We start from the raw sequence: 17484 nt of genomic DNA, 5'->3' as shown, positions 1-17484 counted from the left end.
GGGATCTCAACATCTAAAGTGTCCTCAGTTTAAATTGTGTTCACTTTGTCAGTTGTCCAGATCCTCTTGCTAACTCCAAGAGGATCTGCATCCAAACTCATTTGTTGATTGTGAAGTGGTGAGGGCGCCACCTTGCTTGTAACCTGACTGTCGCTTGTTGACTGGCTGAGAGATCCCACGCTCCCTGTCAAGCAGAGTGATGTCAGAGGAGAAAATTATTTTTGGCTGTTGATGAAGCAAGTCCCCATCACCAAGCAAAAATATTATTTAAAACAAAAACAGCTCAACTGCTTGCGTCTTTTGTTGAATAGTATCTGTTACCTTGGTGTGGCACAGTCTCCTGGCATTGATGAAACCAACGATTTACTAATGCGGTCTCTTTGGCTGCGGCTCTGGTGATCACCTTCTGGATAACCTTTGGCTGTCTTTCATTGTGAACACTGGGCTGAGTATATTTGATTAGCTGCTCAATTTCCATCGCTGAGTCTTCTGACAATTCTGTGTTGTTGTTTTATTTGTTAGTGTGGCCAAAGCAGATGATTGCCCAAATGAGTCGGGTCTGCTTGAGGTTACTTCCGATAACTGAAGAAGAGTCAGGGGATTTTTTCTTTGCACAGTGGCCAGTGTGCAACAGCTGCAGCACCTTTTCCACAGCACCCTCTGGCGGTCACAGGCAAAGACGCATGTGTCATGACGGACCCTTGTGGAGGAGTTCTCAGACAGGGAGCGCGTCTGTTGTTCATTGGGTTCTTAGTGTTCTTACACTATTTTTTCTTCTATTCCTTTTTACTTTATTGTTTTTCTTGTTGTTTTTTTCTCCTTGTTATTGTTTGATTGATAAAATGTTTTTTAAAAAAAATCCAGAGCTCTTCAGTTTAAACTGATTCTGAACATTTAACGACCAGCAACCTGAGCTTAATACAGTGTTTCCCAAAGTGAGGCCCACTAGAGGTACTGCAGGATGGCCATTAAAAATAAATAAAAACATCTTTAATTTTCACTTTAGTAATGAATTTTTAAACTACCTCAACACTGTAAAATATAATAAGTTGACTTTACAAAAAAAAAAAAAAAAAGCAAACTTGCTGCCTTAAAAAAGTAATTTATGTTGGCTTAAATGTATCAGATTTGAATAATTTAATTATTGTGAGTGTGCAGTACTTAAATTAATGTAAATAATTGGGAATAGTAACTTGTTTATTTTGAGTTTGCAGTACTGAAATAAATTAGATTACATTTACGTATTTACTGTGAGCATCCAGTACTCAAGTGACAGCTTAATTCTCTTTAGTTTTGCTCATTCATCATATTCAAGTCAACTTAATTTTCTTGAAGCTACAGCAGAAGCTACAGGTAACCGCTAACTTTTAGAATTGACTCCTTTACACTGGCAGCTACTGACAAGCCAGTTTTGCGTTTAAGCACCGCCAATGCTTCTGAGTAAAAACAAAGGCGATCACAAACCCAACACAAACCACAAGTCAGAGTTTCTGTCTTTGAACGCCCTGCCCACCACTGTAAGGAAGAGTCATTTACTTTCAACATGGAACAGTACTGACATGTCGCAGAAGACATTAAAGTTTTGACTTATGGTTTTGATTTATAAATCAAATTAATTCTGAGGAGTTTATCACCAATGAGTGAAAAACATGTTGGAGAGAGCACTGGTAGTCCAAACATGGGCTCACCATGGACGTGTGCAGGAGGGAATGTGCAAAATAAATGAGGCAGATTTATACATGTCTGAAAGAACGCCCCAAAGGACACTTGGTATGAAAAATAAATTTTTCTAATTTGGCTTGAGTGGAATACATCAAGTAAAGCATGTCTTCCAGTCTCAAAGTACTACTTACTTATGTAAAATGAGTGTTCATAACAGGTTGATGAAAACTGAGTTTTGGTTAACTTATCATACTTAATTCATTTGTATGTTAGCATTTACAGTGAAATATATATATTTAAAGATGTATGTAATATTTTATGGTATTTTATTCATTTAATAATGTGTATGTTTAAATCTAATCAAAACTAGTAAAAGAGTGTCATGGGATTTACATTGTGTTATTCTTTATTTGTCTGACCTAATATTATATATTTTGAAATACGTCATCTTTATCTCGTGTCAGTCAAAATTGTGATTAAAGATCTGTGTGGGCCACAAAAGGTTTTCAGATTTTAAAGTGAGCCTCGGTGTTCTTAAGTTTGGGTATTGCCTTAATATGTTTTTGATATGTAGTTGATTTCTGAGCCTTTTTTTCAGTCATCTAATTGCTTCATCACTCTCACCTAGGTATTACCAAATAAAGATAAATAATACCCCAGGTTTTACTTCCATCACATGTACTACAATCAAATAAAAAAATATGATATTGGAAAAACTTTCTTTTGTTTGGTTTAAAAAATTGGTTTTAGAGGATATGTTTAGTTGTTGGATAAGAAAGTCCTGTTTGCGTTTTTATTTTTTCTGTAATGTGCAGAACTGCTGTTGGAGCACACAGGTTTTGTTTTGGGTTTGTTTGTTTTTTTTAGCTGTCATGTTTTCACATTACAAATTGCTCAGCGGCATGAAAACATTTGGCTTGTTTGTTTTAGGAGCGAGGGCAGCTCTGTCTCATTTGACCTCCTGCTTGTTTGCCCTTTCTCATTTCTCTTGTTTCTGCCATTGTCATCGTTCTCTGTGCTTTGGTCTGAGGCCATGCACCCGCGCTGTGTTGTGACAGGCTTGTCAGGGCTGTTTGGCTGTGCGGTGTGTGACACTCAAAGGCAGTAATGTCCCAGTTGTGCCAAGCGTCTCCGGGGAATTCTGTCCTCTTCTGGTTGGTTGCAGGTTCACCGCTTCACAGGTGCCGTCTCATCCTATCACTCACCTGCTTCCTGTGACCTCGGTGTACATCCCTCACAGAGAAAAACATTTTCGGATCAGTAGTTGAATTTTCCGCTGTAACTCCATCTGTCATTAGTGCGGCTGATTCCTCCAAAGGAATTCATCTTTCACGCGGTGTGATTTCATATCAAAACAGCTGGTGGATTATGTTCGGCGCTGTTAAGCGTGCACTTTTGCTGTTTTGTTTTGTTTTTGTTTCCTGTTCTAACAATGTTCTCGTGTTCCTGCTAGGCACCAACGTCCACGAGGCTAAGAGGATTTTGACAGAGAGCGGCCTGCCCATCACAGCTGCAGAGGACCTGGATGATGCTGCCAGGAAAGCAGTGGCTGCCATCAGGAAGTAGACGAGGGTACTTTCTGTGCAGTCTGCGTAACGTCACCACACTCAGTTTGGCCCTTTGTGTGTCACAAAACAACATAGTCACCTTCAGCATTTATTTCCACGTGAATTTTTTTTTCTCTAAGTCTGTGATCTGATAAAGGCCGTAGCACCAACCTTAAATCTTATTGTATTGTCAGTTGCCAGTCTGTATCATCACAGGGTGATGTTTAAATTTGGTGTTTTTAATGGCAGGTTATTTTTATTTTTCCCCTCCCTGTTAAATTGGTAATGATTTGAGTTGATCATTTGCTAATCTGTAGTCTTTTTTCTTTTTTAATTTATTTTTTTTCAAATGCTTTATGCATTTAACTTTACAAGGCTGAAAACACACATCTGTCCATTGCATATCATTTTATTTATATGGGTTATAATTTGTAGAATATTAATTAACTGCAGTTTTTCCTTCATCTTTGGTGGTGCGTAAAACAAAAATGCATCATGTCTGAAGTATTGTCCCTGGGTTACTGTGAAATCATCTAACATTTTAGCCAAAATACAACATGTCTCAGGTAACAGATGACACCCGGTCAAAGCCCTTCTGTATATCATTGACTTATGTTTGTCAAAGGAGAGTATGAAGGTTCCACATTTATACTCTGTAAATTTTGTACATTGTAGTTTAACAGTAAAATTCCAGTCTGAGGTAAATGATGTGAAGCTTCACAAATCTTTGCTTGTTTGACAAAGGCATGAAACTCCCGCAAGCTTAATACACCTCTGCAAAAAAAAAAAAAAAAGCTCAGAAAATAATTGCATTTAATTCTTTTTATGATCTTGAATGTACATTGACAGGTGTCTTGGATACAGTGTCACAATTGTATCTGTTCAAAGATTAAACAAGACCATTTCAAGATGAGTTTGAGTGTTTGCTGCTTACACAAGTGATTATTGCAGGATCCAGACTCAGTGTAAAGAGAAGCTAAGAATTCATTCATTCTGCTGTCACATTCTATGAAGTTTTCAGAATAGTTTTATTGTCAGCTCATGGAAAGATAAGACCAGACCGTTCAGTGGGAAAAGAGTCCCACTGCTACACAAGACACCAGGGTTCATTTCCAGCTGAGACTGCTTGTCTGTGTCCTTGGACAAGACGTGACATGTTGGCAAGGAACCTGTGATGGACTGGCGTCCCATCCGGGGGGAGTCACAGGTTCTCTTCTTCTTCATGTTATGAATTAAGAGATAAGCACCGACCCAAAGTGCCTCAGGACCCGCACTTCTTGGAAAGGCGATCCTGTTAATGTTATTGTGTACCTCTAAACCAAAATTATTTATGATCCAGCTATTTGAACTATGCAGGTCCATCTTTAAGATGACTTTTGAAGTTGAACATTTATGACGTCCGTCAAGGACATAATAAAATCATCTGCATTAATTTATTTGTCTGTCTGCCTGTCTGTTAGCAGGATTACGTCAAAACTACTGCTCGGATTTTGACAAAATTTTCACCACAGATAGATATTAGGCCATGGAAGACTCCATTAAATCTTGTAGGTGATACGGATCTGGATTCTGGACCAGGATTTCAATTTGTACACTTCATTTTGTCAGATTTTGAGGATTACGTCAAAACGATTTAATGGATTTTCATCAAATTTTCACCACATATTGACGTTAGGCCTTGGAAGGCTCCATTAAATTTTGAGGTGATCTGGATCTGGATTCTGGACCAGAGTTTCACTTTGTAGACTTTTAAGGATTACATCAAAACTACTTTGCAGATACAACATCACAATGTAAAACCAGGAAGACACTATTTTGTTTCAGCTTGTGAATTAAATATTAAATTGCAACATCTTGATCAGTCGGACCATTCTGGATCAGTATGCAATTATTCCATTGTGTTGTAGAAAGTCCGGGTCACGATGTGAATCACATATGTTTTATTTTGAATCCTCGTCAACGTTTGTTCGATGTCAGAAATCTTGGATTGTTCATATTCCATATCATTCAGTGTGCTATTATAAAGCAACTTTCACACATGGCTTAATTTTGTACTGTAATGGGCAAAGTTACAGGACTGTGCACCTCATCTGATTTCCTCAAGCAGCTCTTGCCTGGCAGCATTTGGCACAGAGTCCTCTTATGCACACCACAGTTTGGTTTTTTTTTGTTGTTGTTTTATTTTGTGTCTCCCAGAGCTCAATGAACTCCCTGCCACCTCAGCCTTGCTTGCGCTCTTCTCAGGACTCCCCAGTGGATGCCCAATACTACTCGATGCAACTTCCGTCAAACTTGATGCATATAAATTTTTATATTTTGGGGTAAATTTTTTCTTGCTTGTCATAAAAAGTGGATGCCAAGTAGAAAATGTGGAGTTTGTGAATGGGTTTATCTGTCTACATGTTGCCCTGCAAAAGACTGCCATCCTGTCCAGGGTGTATCCTGCCTCTCGCCCTGTGACCCCTGGTGACCCTTTGTTGGTGTGTGTGGGCATAGAAATTCATGAATTTGGGAAAGCAAGGTCTCAGAGTGTTGAGGAAGAGTGGAGAGGTACAGAATCCAAGTTGATTGAAGTCCAGTGTGGTTTCCACAGTCGATGATTTTGGGAGCCATGTTATCTTGCTGGTGTCGATCCACTATGTCTTATGAAGCACAAGTCAATACACCCGACTACCACAAAGATTTTAGAGCACTTCATCCTTCCATCTGGTAAAGCGCGTGATGGAGATGCTTATGCCCTTTTCCAGCAGAACTTGGCACCTGCTAACGGTGACAAAACTACTAGTAACTGGTTTGCTAAAAATGGTATTACTGTACTTGATTGGCCTCACACACAATCCCTCAAAGACTCTCTGTGGGGTATTGACAAAAGGAAGATGAGAGACACCAGAATCAACAATGGCCTGGGCTTTCAGGAGTGCCTCCATGCCACACCCTATTCATGCAGTAATTTGTTTAAAAGGAACTCCAACCAAGTATTGAGTGCATAAATCCACATACTTTTGAGAAGTTTGTCATTCAGTATTAGAATTATTTTTGGATTGATTTTATGAAATATTTGAATATTTAGAGATACATTTTCTATTTTGTGGAGTTGTTAGCCATAATTATCAAAATAAAATTAAAAAATGCCTGAAGCATTTTAGTTATGTAATAAGTCTTGAATATATAAAATTATCAATATTCGAATATTTTGAGCTGCCCCTGTAATTGCTATCCTTAATCCTTAATTCTTACAAGCTACCTTTGTGCTGCATGTATGTTAGATTGGTGTGTACTTGGTGGCATTAGAGGAGTGACTGTCCTTCACATGTGAGAGGTGGCTGTGACCTCTTACTGTCAGACACACTGACTGTGTGATGAATTATCTGTCAGACAGTCTGAAGGGACACACGGACATGTCCATGAATGACACACACAAAGCCTTCTTTCCTGCTTCACAGAGAAACTTTGGGAAAACTGCTGTGTTCTCAGTCCATCATTCTAACGTTTGTATTATTGGATGATGTCAGGAGAACTCATCCAAGTACATGTTGTGTTTGCACTTCGGCACAAGATAGCCGACCTCGTCATTTGGAGGTGAAGATGCTGGGTATTAACCAATAACCTTGACACAGAGTTAAAGAAAGATTACATGGAACTGAGCTAACTGCTATAATTTATTTCTAATGTATTAATTTTCAGCATCCTTATCGTGCACAGTCATCTCGAGACACAAGCTCAGAGGTGTGTGGCTCGGTGCCGACCAGCCACGCCATGGAAATGGGCTGAAGGGTTCAATAATTGCCTTATTTCATGCTCTTCCCTCAGTGTGTCAGAAATATCCACGCTGATGGATTGAACGGAGGAATTTAAGGCTTGTTAAAGCGGGCTTCTCGGGCCCTGATATTGTTTAATTCAGTGTCAAGCTAGAGGTCACAGTGAAATGTGCACACTGATTTACTGGGCAAAATTAGTGCCGCTCCTTCATATAAATATAGATGAGGAGAAAGAAGCTTTGGAGGTCAACCTGAAGAGTTCCATCAAGTAGGTGCCTGTTTTAGCCTGGCTAATACCTCCGGAGGTGGGCTGCTTCTTTAATTAAGCTGAATTATTATGCGGCAGGAGCTGTATTTTCTGACCCTTGACTGGCCCACTTGATTTTTCTCTGTAATTGTCCATTTTGCTTTCTCACAATGCAGCAGGTTTTCTTTATGTGGTGCAGAATTGATGTCAAAACGGTAATTGCCACTTTATGAAGCTTCCTTCAGTGTTTCACTGTGCTGGGACAGCCCGTGCTCGTGGAAAGCATTCTTTCAGCCAGCGGGGTCAAGGCCATCTCTTCGGAAATATTGGATATTTATTGAGTAATTTGGAGGCAGCAACTATGAAAGTATTAGTTCATAAAAAAAAATAAAAAAAAAACCCAATAGCGCCAATTGCCTGCGGGTATTGTACTTCATGTTTCAGGGACAACGGGATGCTCAATATTTACAGTTTTATGCCTGTGTATCAGTCTCAGGCTGCAAGCAGATAAGAGGCAGCTATCCACGTGCACACGTGCACAATGCTGTACTGTGTGTATTTCTGGTGCAAATGTGCATTTTATTTGCATACACTCTTACACCAACATTTTCTTTGTTATATGTTTTCACATATTGGGAGATGTGAAGAGATGTGTGCGTGGGAACAGCACAGCAGATGGGTTGATCAGGTTGAGGTACAACCAACAAAGGTGGTTTGCACACAACAGCGGTGTTTGTTTATTTATACTTATTTATTTATTTATTTCGTTCACTTTATAAATTTTTATGAATCACTCAAGGTACAATTATAATTTTGCAAATGCTGAAACATCAGCTTTCACATGTAAAAATGTAGCATTTTATGCCATGATCGGTTCAGTCCGATTTCTCTGCAAGTTTATGGCTAAAATTGTATTTTGCACTTAAAGATTCCAGTCATGTTGAATAGTTGTTTTTTTTGTTTTTTTTTAATGTCTAATGGGTTGAATTCATCTATAGATGCCAATTTTGATGTATGATCATCTGAACACTCATCCATCAATTTACTGAATGTCCTTAATTCTGTTGGTCACTAAACTGCTACGCTGCCAATCATTTAAACAATTCTAAAATATTCACTCATCTGTTCTGCTCAAAAAGGAAAAAAAAGACACATTCTGCCAAGAATGTGGGCATTTTTTATAACAGGATACCAAGTTGTGACTTGAGGGACAAATTTTCAAATTGATTAAATTATTAGTGCTCGTTAACAAAGATTCATTTGTATATTTCACTAACATGAAACTAATAAATTTATGACACACATTTTTTTGTCACATATACCAAATGCAGCACTGTCTTTCAAACAGTCAATGTAACCAGAAAGGGGGCGGGGGACACAAAATTTTATCCCAAGCTCTCTGCCTGAAGCGACAATGGCGGCTTGGGGAACGTACCTGATGATGTATCTTATGTCCAGGTAGTTTATACCATGTGCTCACTTCATTCATAAAATTCCCAGGCAGGACTTGACGCTATAAGGTTTGGTCACGATGTAAGAAATGCTGCGGGACATGAAGTGGTGATTTGCTGGAAAATGGGACTAAAAATGCAAAAAAAGCTGTTCCACAAGTGAATTTATTGTTTTCCACAAAATAAATAAATAATAAGCAAGTCAATAAAATATACTTTGTGAATGTAAATTTCTTATCACTTTTGTTCTCACACTAATCCAAATTAAGCAGCTACGATATAATCAAGGGGACACGAAAGCTTACGTCGTGAACATTGAAGTTTGTGGTCAAAATAGAGAATCGCAAGAAAGCATGTGGCGATGGAATTTGTGTGCAGATGATATAGTTGTGCTCAAAGGTTTACATACCCTGGCAGAATTTTTGTTTTTTTTGGGGGGGGGGGGGGGGGGGGGGGGGCATTTTTCAGAGAATATGAATGATAACACAAGAACATTCTTTTCACTCATGGTTAGTGGTTGGGTGAAGCCATTTATTGTCAAACAACTGTGTTTCCTCTTTTTAAATCATAATGACAACAGAAACTACCTAAATGACCCTGATCAAAAGTTTACATACCCCTGTTCTTAATACAGTGTGTTGCCCCCTTTAACATCACTGACAGCTTGGAGTCTTTTGTGGTGGTTGTGGACGAGGCTCTCTGATGGTAAAACTGCCACTGAATATGTCTTGGACTTTATTTACATCAGTTACGAAGAAATACAAACAGTATGGCACTCTATGGTAAATCTCCATGGAGTAGACAGTTCTCAAAAACTGAGTGATTGTGCAAAAAGGAGAAGAGTGAGGAAAGCCACCAAGATACCCAGACAACCCAGGAGATTGTGATTGGAGAGATTGTGTACAGTGAAAGCTTTGCATTTTGTATCCCCAGTTATACAGTGGTATAGAGGGGGGGGTTTCTTTAAAAGACCTGAAAGTTTAGCTACAAATTGCCAGAAGGTACATCTGCGATGTAAGCCTAGATTTGACCTGTTCTGGTAAAAGAATATCCTTCTCCGCTCTACTCCACTATGAAGCTAAGAGTGACGATACAAAATGCAAAATTCATTCATATTTTCTTAAAAATGGCCAAAAAAAAAACTAAAATTCTGTAAGGGTATGTAAACTTTGACCACACTGTATATCTAGTATCTGATAATTGATGACAAATTCAGTGGAATCTCTGGCTTTTTTAATATATCTTAACATTGACTTAAAAAAAAAATGCTGTTAAAAAAAAAAAAAAAATTTCCTGAAAATAAAGTGTAAGTTTAATTTTCCCTGTAAACACCCTTGACATGTATTATGATGTCTGATCATACGGAAACACCCATGTAGAAACGTTTACTTACCTGAGTAGTGACATTCGTGTCTCTGGGCTCTCGGCCTTAGAGACCTGGAAGCACCTGGAGAGAGCTTATGGAGGCATACGGTTACTGGACAGATAAGATGAGGTGATGGTCTAGTGGTTAAGCTTTGGGCTTGAGACTAGAGGATCCTCGATTCAAATCCCAGCCTGACCGGAAAATCACTATGAGCCCTTGGGCAAGGTCCTTAATCCCCTAGTTGCTCCCGGTGTGTAGTGAGTACCTTGTATGGCAGCACCCTCACATAGGGGTGAATGTGAGGCATTAGTGTATAAAGCGCTTTGAGCGTCTGATGCAGATGGAAAAGTGCTCTTTAAATGCAGTCCATTTACCATTTATAGGTGTGTGCGAGTGATGTTGATAACTGCGGGAGAACGAAGGTCTGAGTCTTTAGCGTGCCAGAGCTGCCTGTCATCCTCTGTGGTTGTGAGACCTGGATGCTAACCACTGACCTAAGAGACAACAGGATGTCTTTGGTGCCAGATTTCTTTGGAGAATCTTTGGGCACTGCTAGAAAGACTTTGTCAAATGAAATGGTAATGTAGGGAGACTCCAATGAGGAGCATCGCTTGCATTGTGAGGGAGTGTCGACTACAGTGTGACCATGTGGTATGTTTCTTGGTACATGATCTAGAAATTATTGATGATTTTCAACATTTTTCCAACTCCTTCACGGTTAGGCTCAGAACTTTTCATCCAAGCTACGTATGTAACTGCAGTGATTGCATGTGACATTTCACAGGCCTGTGTCACACCTTGACATTTAGCTTCTGTATTCTGACATATGAAAAATATGCCAAATATGCTGGCATACGTCTAATGATTTACGGGTAAGTTTTGTGTAAGTTAAAGCTTGGTTCACATGGCAAGATTTTAAAATTGTTGGTAGGTTTACAATACCTGAGAGACCACACACATGGAGATAAAAAAAAAAAAATCATAGATGTAACAGTTTTGGTCAAACAGTGTGTGGTGTGCAGCCACACAGTAAAGACAACACACCACACATGAACAGATTTCACACATGAATATTCCCAGGTCAGGCATGAAATCTTGCAAAATATAAGGTTAGGATACTGTGCCCTCCAAAAGTATTGGAACACTTGGTATTTCACACATTTAAATATGTTTATGCCATTTCAAATATAAGAAATACAAAAAATATAAAGAATAAAAATTCCTAAAATTATCTTCCTCAAACTCAAACTGAAAGCAAATCTCTAAAACTTGATAAAACCTGTAAATAATAATCAGTTTTATTGCCAGTTTTCTTCAGACAAGTCAGAGGATGGAAACATGAACATTTCCAAGTCAATGAATATGTCTTGGACTTTATTTACATCAATTATGAAGAAATTCAAGTTTCTTTCACCCAAACATCAAATGTAGGCTTTCATCTCAAATGCACTTTCTGGCAAATTGTAGCTGAGTGTTCAGGTCTTCTTTTTAAGTAAATCCTCCTCTACACCACTTCATCAGGAAGCTGGATTTCATATTTTTTTTAATTAATTTATATCAAGTCATAGACATTTGCTTTCAGTTTGAGTTTAAAGAAGATAACTTTAGATTTGTTTATTTATTTGTATTTGAAATGGCATAAACAAATTAAAATGTATGAAATACCAAATGTTCCAATACTTTTGAGTACAGTTGAGAAACACTCTGTGGCATGTGTATTTTTAAGTGAAATGCATCATCCTTTTGTCACTCAGAGAGCAAGAGGTTATTTAAGTCCTTCAGACAACAAAATTAAGAGGTTATTTAATCAACAGTTGCCTGCTCGTTTAAAAAAAAAAAACTGGAGACACATACATATATATACGGCAACCCGAATTAAAGGAGAAATGCCACTTTTAACAAACTGGACCTCATTTCTGGCATAAAATTCACACCTGAATGCTCTTCCACAGGATGTCTTTTTCCTGGTTCTCTCCCTCAGCCCCAACCAGTCCCAGCAGAAGACTACCCCTCCCTGAGCCTGGTTCTGCTGGAGGTTTCTTCCTGTTAAAAGGGAGTTTTTCCTTCCCACTGTCGCCAAGTGCTTGCTCACAGGGGTCGTTTTGACCGTTGGGGTTTTTCCGTAATTATTGTATGGCCTTGCCTTACAATATAAAGCGCCTTGGGGCAACTGTTTGTTGTGATTTGGCGCTATATAAATAAAGTTGATTTGATTTGATAAAATATGGTCCTTTACTCAGCAATATAACTTTGGTGTCATTATTAGTCCACGGTTCAAACGGCGCATTCAGTTCAAATCTGAGGCAAACATTTTTCTTCTTCTACTAAGATGGATTAGAACTTTTTGTGGTACACAGCACCAACTACTGGACAGGGGGAACCGAGCAGTCAATGTGACTCACTGATTTCAAATGCAGCAGTTTTCAACCAGACATGCGGTGCCGTGACATGTCCATCATCTGTGTCCAATCAGATTTTAGGGGAATCCAGTGCAACCCTGCCCTCCGCTGTAGCTCCACCCATGCCAGGAAGAGCTCAACATTTGACATTTCTTGTTTCACTGTGGACTTAAAATTTGGAACTTCCTGTTTGGGACACCCTGTACCATGAGCGAGTTTTGTGTTGCTGCGTGGTGCTTCGCTTGTATTAAAGAATTATTAATCGACTGTGAGGTCTGTACGGAGAAATATCAGATTGATGTATGCGAAAACCATGGAGGTCTGATATCCCCTTACAGACCGAGCAAGTGAGGTTAATAATTCATTTATTACATAGCCATCACATATATAAATATGCACACTTGCAGTATTGCCAGAATATGAAAGCTGCTGACGGCTTGTAGTCCAACCTGTTCACTCCACCTCCATGAAGAACTTGTTAACAGATGGTGCAGTCGTTAGCTGGTAAATTTTCAATCTGTGTATTTTTTCAGATGCTGTTTAGATATTTATGGAGTACACTCATGTTCGACTTCGTTTTTCTAATCGTGTTTGTAACTTCCTGGTTTGTAATGAAAATACGCTTTTTGGACCGATTGTCATGGTAACCGGTCCAGATATGGGAAAATATGTGACTGGTAATCAGCCAATCAGAGCGCACGTAGCATCGCAGCCGTATAAATCTTATCTTACCTGTTCGTTTCAGTCGGATTCATCATCACAGTCTGACGAAAATGTATCTATATAAAGCATCCTGATTTTGGAAAACTACATCTGAAAATAATTTAATTCCTTGCCATGGCTGAAGAAACATAGCATTTTAAAAGAAGTCCCTCTGTGTTTTTTCTCCTCCAGATGCATTCTCAGTCTGAATCAAAGGACACTAGTCCTTTGTGCCACAGCAAGAAAACTAACTTAAAAGTTTAAATCACAGCGCCTCATTCATTCATGTCAGAATTCATCAAAGTCATCAGTTGATTCTTTAGCATTCCGCACACATTGAAAGTAAAGCCCATGAGCCACCAAGACAAAAATAAAATAAAATAAAAAAAATGTTAAATTATTCTTTTTGGCTTCTGTGTGGAGGGGAGAGGCCGTGCACTTGATGACATGCTTGTCAACAACTGCATACTCCGCCTACCAAACAAAGGGTTCTGCTGGTGGAGGAAATGCAAACCAAGCCAGACTTAACAGTTCCGACTCGTACCATACCGTGCCGTACCGACCTGGATGGCTCAGTGGAAACGGGGCATACACTAGCTAAACTGAAATGGTGTGACAGGGCCCTAACCAGTACACGTGGACGTGTATTTGAATGAGTGTGAGATATTCAGGATGAGCCCCTCCTAACTCTTCTTGGTTGTCTATCTCACTTCTTGCTCAGTCAGAGAAATATGAAGTGAGAGAACAGTCTCAGGTCTCCACAGTAGCTGTTGTTTTCCCACCGGATTCAAATCATTAAAAACAATATTGCTGACAGGTTTTACAGAGCAGAAGTAACACACGGTTGCAGATAGTAAAAATGTCAAGAGTGACGGAGGAGCCGAGGCAGCTGGGTACAGCATCGTTACCATGCTGCTGTTGAGGCCCTCAGCTTTGGCCTTGGTTTGCAGGCGTACACAAAAAAATCCATTTCCCTCTGTCCAAACTGTTGTGAGTGCGTTGGTAATTGAAGGACTTGAAATCGATTTAAATTACTTTGGCTGTCTGGCGAGCCAAGAGGAGGCTGATTTAAAAAGTTGCATTAAGGAACATAGCTCCTAAATCTTCCTTTTTCCATGACAGTCTCTTGTTTTCAGTCCGTCTCCTGCTTCTTTGACAATCAATAACATTTGAGGGTTTCTTGCCATTTCTAATGCAAACTTTGAACTTTGACATTGTTTAAAGAGTTCTGATGATATTTTTATTATGCACAAAATCTCTTGGCATCCTGTCATCTTTGCCCCATTTCTTTCTGTTTCTTGATACATGTTTGCTTCCATCATGACCCAGGGTCCCCCCAGACAATGGAATAACAGCGTCACATCGTTGATGTTTTTTGATTTGACAATTTATTCATCAACCTTTGTCAAAGCCATTTAAAGATATCAATCTTGATTCACCTTTCTGCTGATTAAAGTTGATAACGGGACTCTTGTCTGTTGTTGCGGGCAAGAAACGAGAATCATCTGCCGTTTCACACCGGACAGTTTTTATTCACTCATTAAAGTGCCAGCTCTCAGGCGTGGACTGCACCAGTAATATTTCCCATTTTGCCAGTTCATAAACTGAAGTTACAGTCCCTCATATAAAGAAAAAATAATAATAATATCCTCGGTGTGTTGTTGTGGGGCTTGACTGATGAACATCATTCCTGGTTAAATGGCAACTGGTTAAATGGCAAGCTGAAGTTATGGTCCCTTGTGTGAGGACCGCTTCACACGAAGGTGCGAATACGGCGAAACAGTTCGAATTAGCGCACCACGAAACATCAAGATGACGAGCAGGCATGCACAATTCCGATGTGAGAGTAGGAACACAGTGTGAGGTGCACCACATCACGCCGCTGATGTGGAATAAATAAAACATAAAAACCAGCTGGTACCTGTGGATCCACATCGCGCCGCTTATGTGTAATAAATAAAAAATAAAAACCAGCTGGAACCTGTAAGACCACATCATGCTGCTTATGTGGAAAACAATAAAAAAAAAACATACTACCCACGGAACTCAAACCCGCACCTTCCAAAAGCTCTGATTGCCAGTCAGAAACTTTACCACTGAGGTACGGAGCTGTTCTTTGAAAGCTGCAGAAACCTGCCTCATATCAGGAAGGATTACAAAAAATTTTTTTAAATCACACACCATATAAAAACACAGCATTTATCAAGTGGGCAATACAAATATGATCCGTCTGTTCTTTTGTGGATGACCCTTGACATACAGTCAAGAAATGACATGAATGAGTAGCAGTGTGCTCTGATCATGTCCACATCTGCTGGTCCGGTGCATCCAGTAGCCCCGCACACATGTCCTGCCCGGCATGCATGTCTTGTGGACGGCTCACCACAGCACAGACATGCGTGCTGTGGAAGCGTTACGGATGGTGTGCTTTGGATGGTTACATGGGTCACGTGACCATCAAATCGCCCGCTGTATGTTCTGATCTGACAGTCCAATTCAACCTGGGGGGCAGCCTGTCACCATCACCACAGTGCTATATGTTTTTTTTTATGTCCACGTAAGGGCAGCAAGGAGACACACGCGCGTCACAGTGGGGAGTTGTTAGTTCATATCTGTCCAAACACAGTACATGTTGTCCAGCTGGGATGTCCAGATCCACAGATCTCCACAGCTGCTTCTGTCAGCAGCCACACCTCCTGTTGGTTTAGCGCACACACCAAAGCCACACTCGTGGGGAACTTCTCACTCGTGGGGCAATTTCACTGCCAGCATGACAATGATTATCTGCAGACTGTTGTGTTAATGCTGCAAATAGCCACACATTTTCTAAGTGCCATGTGAGTGGTGTTAGATGTTCGTGCATGTCATCTAGAATTTGGCCGACACCTGCTACAAGAGGGATTGATGGGCTCGCACAGCACACGTCTTTCAGCCGCTGGCATGCACAAATAGTTGTAGCAATAGGTGTACGAGGCGTTTGAGGCAGGGACGATTTTATACGTTTTGCACACAATTCCTGTGTCATGCACACAATTCCTGTGTCATGCACACTTCAACCCAACTTCGCACTGTGTGTGATATGTGATGTGCATTTGCACATCACATACGATGTGAACATGTGTGCAGCCAATAGCTCCAATTACGTTGGAACTGGCTCTTCTACAGTAGGGGCAGAGCTGGAAACTGATGGAGTATTTTCATCAGTTTCCCTGGTGGAAGTCACTGAGGTAGTCAAACACCTCCACAGTGGCAAGGCCCCGGGGGTTGATGAGATCCGTCCAGAAATGCTCAAGGCTCTGGGTGTGGAGGGAATGTTATAGATGAGACGTATCTTCAACACTGAGTTGAGGTCTGGGACAGTGCCTAAGGAGTGCAAAACTGGGGTGGTGGTCCCCATATTTAAAAAGGGGGACCAGAGAGTGTGTGCCAATTATAGGGGCATCACACTACTCAGCCTCCCTGGTAAAGTCTACTCCAGGGTGCTGGAAATGAGGTTTCGGCCGATAGTCGAACCTCTGATTGAAGAGGAACAATGTGGGTTCTGTCCTGGTCGTGGAACAACCGACCAGCTCTTTACTCTCACAAGGATCCTGGAGGGTGCCTGGGAGTATGCCCACCCAGTCTACATGTGTTTTGTGGATTTGGAGAAGACGTATGATCGGGTACCCCGGGAGATACTGTGGTTGGTGCTGTGGGAGTATGATGTGAGGGGTCCCTTCTCAGGGCCATCAAATCTCTGTACTCGCAAAGTGAGAGCTGTATTTGGGTGCTTGGCAGTAAGTCTAACACGTTTCCAGTGGAGGTTGGCCTCCGCCAGGGCTGCGCCTTGTCACCAATCCTGTTTGTGATATTCATGGACAGGATATTGGGGCGTAGTCGGGGGGGAGGAGGGTTTCCAGTTTGGTGGGCTCAGGGTCTCATTACTGCTTTTTGCAGATGATGTGGTCCTGTTGGCTTCATTGGCCGGTGCCCTCCAACACTCACTGGATCGGTTCTCAGCCTATTGTGAAGTGGCTGGGATGAGGATCAGCACCTCTAAATCTGAGGCCATGGTTCTCAGCAGGAAACCGATGGATTGCCTACTCCGGGTAGGGAATACTGCCTTGCCCCAAGTGTAGGAGTTCAAGTACCTCGGGGTCTTGTTCACGAGTGAGGGGACGATGAAGCATGAATTCGCACAGCAGGGGCGGTATTGCATTCGCTTTGCCGTGCTGTTGTGACAAAAAGGGAGCTGACCCGAAAGGTGAAGCTCTCGATCTACTGGTCAATCTTCATTCCTACTTTCACCTATGGTCATGAGTGCTGGGTCATGACCGAAAGAACTAGATCGTGTGTACAAGTGGCCGAAATGG

The 17484-nt window shown here is 40.7% G+C and overlaps 1 protein-coding gene across 2 annotated transcripts in view; it reads left to right on the top strand.

The window, feature by feature from the left end:
* The window catches only part of suclg2 (succinate-CoA ligase GDP-forming subunit beta), a 395797-nt gene extending 391887 nt beyond the window's left edge, over window positions 1–3910 (top strand). For both annotated transcript variants that reach the window (XM_034167173.1, XM_034167172.1), the window contains one exon: window positions 3116–3910. In XM_034167173.1, the coding sequence (XP_034023064.1) occupies window positions 3116–3228 (113 nt within the window). In that variant the 3' untranslated portion in view covers window positions 3229–3910. The remainder of the gene's footprint in view (window positions 1–3115) is intronic.
* The last annotated feature ends 13574 nt before the right edge of the window (window positions 3911–17484 follow it).

Source organism: Thalassophryne amazonica, chromosome 3 (genome assembly GCF_902500255.1).
Source record: "Thalassophryne amazonica chromosome 3, fThaAma1.1, whole genome shotgun sequence".
In the NCBI taxonomy this organism is placed as follows: domain Eukaryota; kingdom Metazoa; phylum Chordata; class Actinopteri; order Batrachoidiformes; family Batrachoididae; genus Thalassophryne; species Thalassophryne amazonica.
Note: the sequence above shows the minus strand (reverse complement) of the source record. Positions and strands in the feature narration are given on the sequence as shown.